The following is a 2,374-nucleotide window of genomic DNA, read 5'->3' on the forward strand; positions in this document are numbered from 1 at the left end:
TGTATATATATATATATATATGTATGTATATATATACATATATGTGTGTGTATGTGCGCCCGTATATACGATGACGTAGTAGAAGAAGAAAAAATACGAGGAGACGACGCATTGCTATCCATTTGATGCAATCGCAACAATCACAACTTATAATTAAGTTACCGTTTAAATTTACATACATACAACAATATACTTGAGTATATACTGCTGTGACAGCGCGAGGTATTGATATGATATATAAAACTTGTATATAAACGGCCGCGGATAGCCGGTTTGGATACTGCTATACAAAACTCGTAGGAACTTACCAAGCGAAATACTGCATAAGGGCGATCTGCATCCTGCACCTGGTAGTCTACCACTTCGGCTGTTTTAACATCTAAAAAATTGGGACGGCCAGAGGCCCTTTGTACTCCTTCTTTATCGCTGGAAGTTCCGCTTGTGGCATCGTTATCTAAAGTCTCTCCATCTCTATTTTTAGGACCGCGCGAGCTACTTCGCCTAATCTTTGGACTTGACGGCATAACTCCGCCCAAGCTCTCGAGACTCAAGCTATCTTTACCTTCAGACTTCGCTGTACCATCCTTTGTGCTTGTACCAGTCACACTGACACCCGGTTCGTTTGTGGTCAGCATGTTTGTATCGTTCGCATCGTCTTCTACATCACCGGACAACGGCGAAGGCCTAAACGTGTCATGATCATGTGAAACTAAGCTTCTTTCTCGATTTCTTCCTCTCGTTCCACCAGGACTATCGATATCGTCAAACGACCCGAATACACCCCCGTCGCGGTCACTCCTTTCACCGGCACCGGGAGTGTTATTTGCTTCTAAAGTCAGTCTTTTGTCTCCCTCTGTATCTCCGGAGGATAAGAGATTATTTGTGCTAAGAGAAAGAGTCCTATACCTTGTACGTGAATTAGACAGCGAAGACGTTTTCTTAGCATCCGAGCCCTTATCACCTCGAGCTCCATACTTATCACTTGCCGCGGCATCCAACGCATCCAAACCCACAAAATCATCGGTCTCAAGGTCTGTCGCTTCAACCGAGACAGGGGCTTGATCGGAAAAGTCGTAATCAGTCGTATCTCTTGAAGGCAAGCTGGTCATACGCTTCATTGGCGAAGAAGTCAGTAAATTCAGCATACCGTACGACATGTCGCATGTATACGTGTACGCACTAAAAAGCTACTATTGTCTACAAAACCTAACTGAACATTGATTTGGCTTACACCTCGATCTTTCGTAAAGCACCGGATTATGGGTATCGAAACACCTGGAAATACTATCATTCATCTGAAGTACTATCACATCTAAAGTACTACCATTCATCTGAAGTACTATCGTTCATCTCATCGATCATCTATATCTGCCAACCTCCCTTGTACGTTGTATGTAATCGCACCACTCGTCCCGAATGAGCAGCTTTTTCTGAGAGTGCACTGATATTTATTTGGACTTTTTTGTACATTCGGCCCAAATTTCAAATCGATATGGGACAAAAATCATCGGCTCATCGGCTCATCTGTTTGCGCTGTCACTTGGCGGTATCAGTTATTTACTTTTTTAGTTCTGAACGAAGTTCGCTCCTTTTTTTTGGTGTTTGTTTATTTAAAAAAAACACTACTACTATAATCATACATAAAATTAATAAAACAATTCACAAGTTGATGGCAAATAAAATTAACCGGTTTTTTTTAGCAGTTATTACTCCCCGAATGGTTTGTAATAGAGAGGTAAAACTTCGCGATTAAAAACAAATCTAGAGTTTCAATCCACAGGGGTTTTACAACCCTGGATAGAAGGTACGTACATAGGGATAATATGATTTTATTTCAAAAATGGCAAGTATGTATGAAACATATGGTATGGCTCTCATAGTCGCTGTAGTGGTTCAGGAAAGATTGATGGGAAGAAGTGGTCAGTAAATTCCCGTTTGAAGCTTGGGCCAAGTGAGTCGACAATGGAAGATATGTGCTGAGTCAATTCGGGCCGGTGTTGACAAAACACTGTTACTATCGAATGTTCCATATATCCGCTTGCTGACCTACTAAGTAGAGTACCCACCTCTGTAGAAATACGGCCTCCGGTCAGTCTAAAATATCAAGATCAATTGAGATAATACATTGGTTTTTATTTGTATTTTAAATAATTTAATACAAGCTCTTTTTCAAATATTTCCAAAGTGTTCTAAATTCACTTTGATGGCTCCAATAGCCTGAGTATTTGGTATGACTCATTTACTTGGACCTATTTAAGACATTAGTAGATGTAGGATATTATAAACTAAATTTTATAATCTCCGAACTACTACTTATAGATTTTGGTCCTCCCGCCAATCTCCAAAATCCAGTAAGTCTTTTTCTTTTTCTAAC

General features: G+C 40.2%; 1 protein-coding gene across 1 annotated transcript; it reads right to left on the reverse strand.

The window, feature by feature from the left end:
- Positions 1-304: 304 nt before the first annotated feature.
- Positions 305-1,157, reverse strand: SARC_02894 (hypothetical protein; the record flags this gene model as incomplete). The annotated part of the gene is made up of 2 exons (XM_014303339.1): positions 305-319; positions 348-1,157. The coding sequence occupies 2 exons, from the start codon at positions 1,155-1,157 to the stop codon at positions 305-307; spliced, it is 825 nt and encodes a 274-aa protein (XP_014158814.1).
- Between the last annotated feature and the right edge of the window lie 1,217 nt (positions 1,158-2,374).

Source organism: Sphaeroforma arctica (genome assembly GCF_001186125.1).
Source record: "Sphaeroforma arctica JP610 unplaced genomic scaffold supercont1.136, whole genome shotgun sequence".
Lineage (NCBI taxonomy): Eukaryota > Ichthyosporea > Ichthyophonida > Sphaeroforma > Sphaeroforma arctica.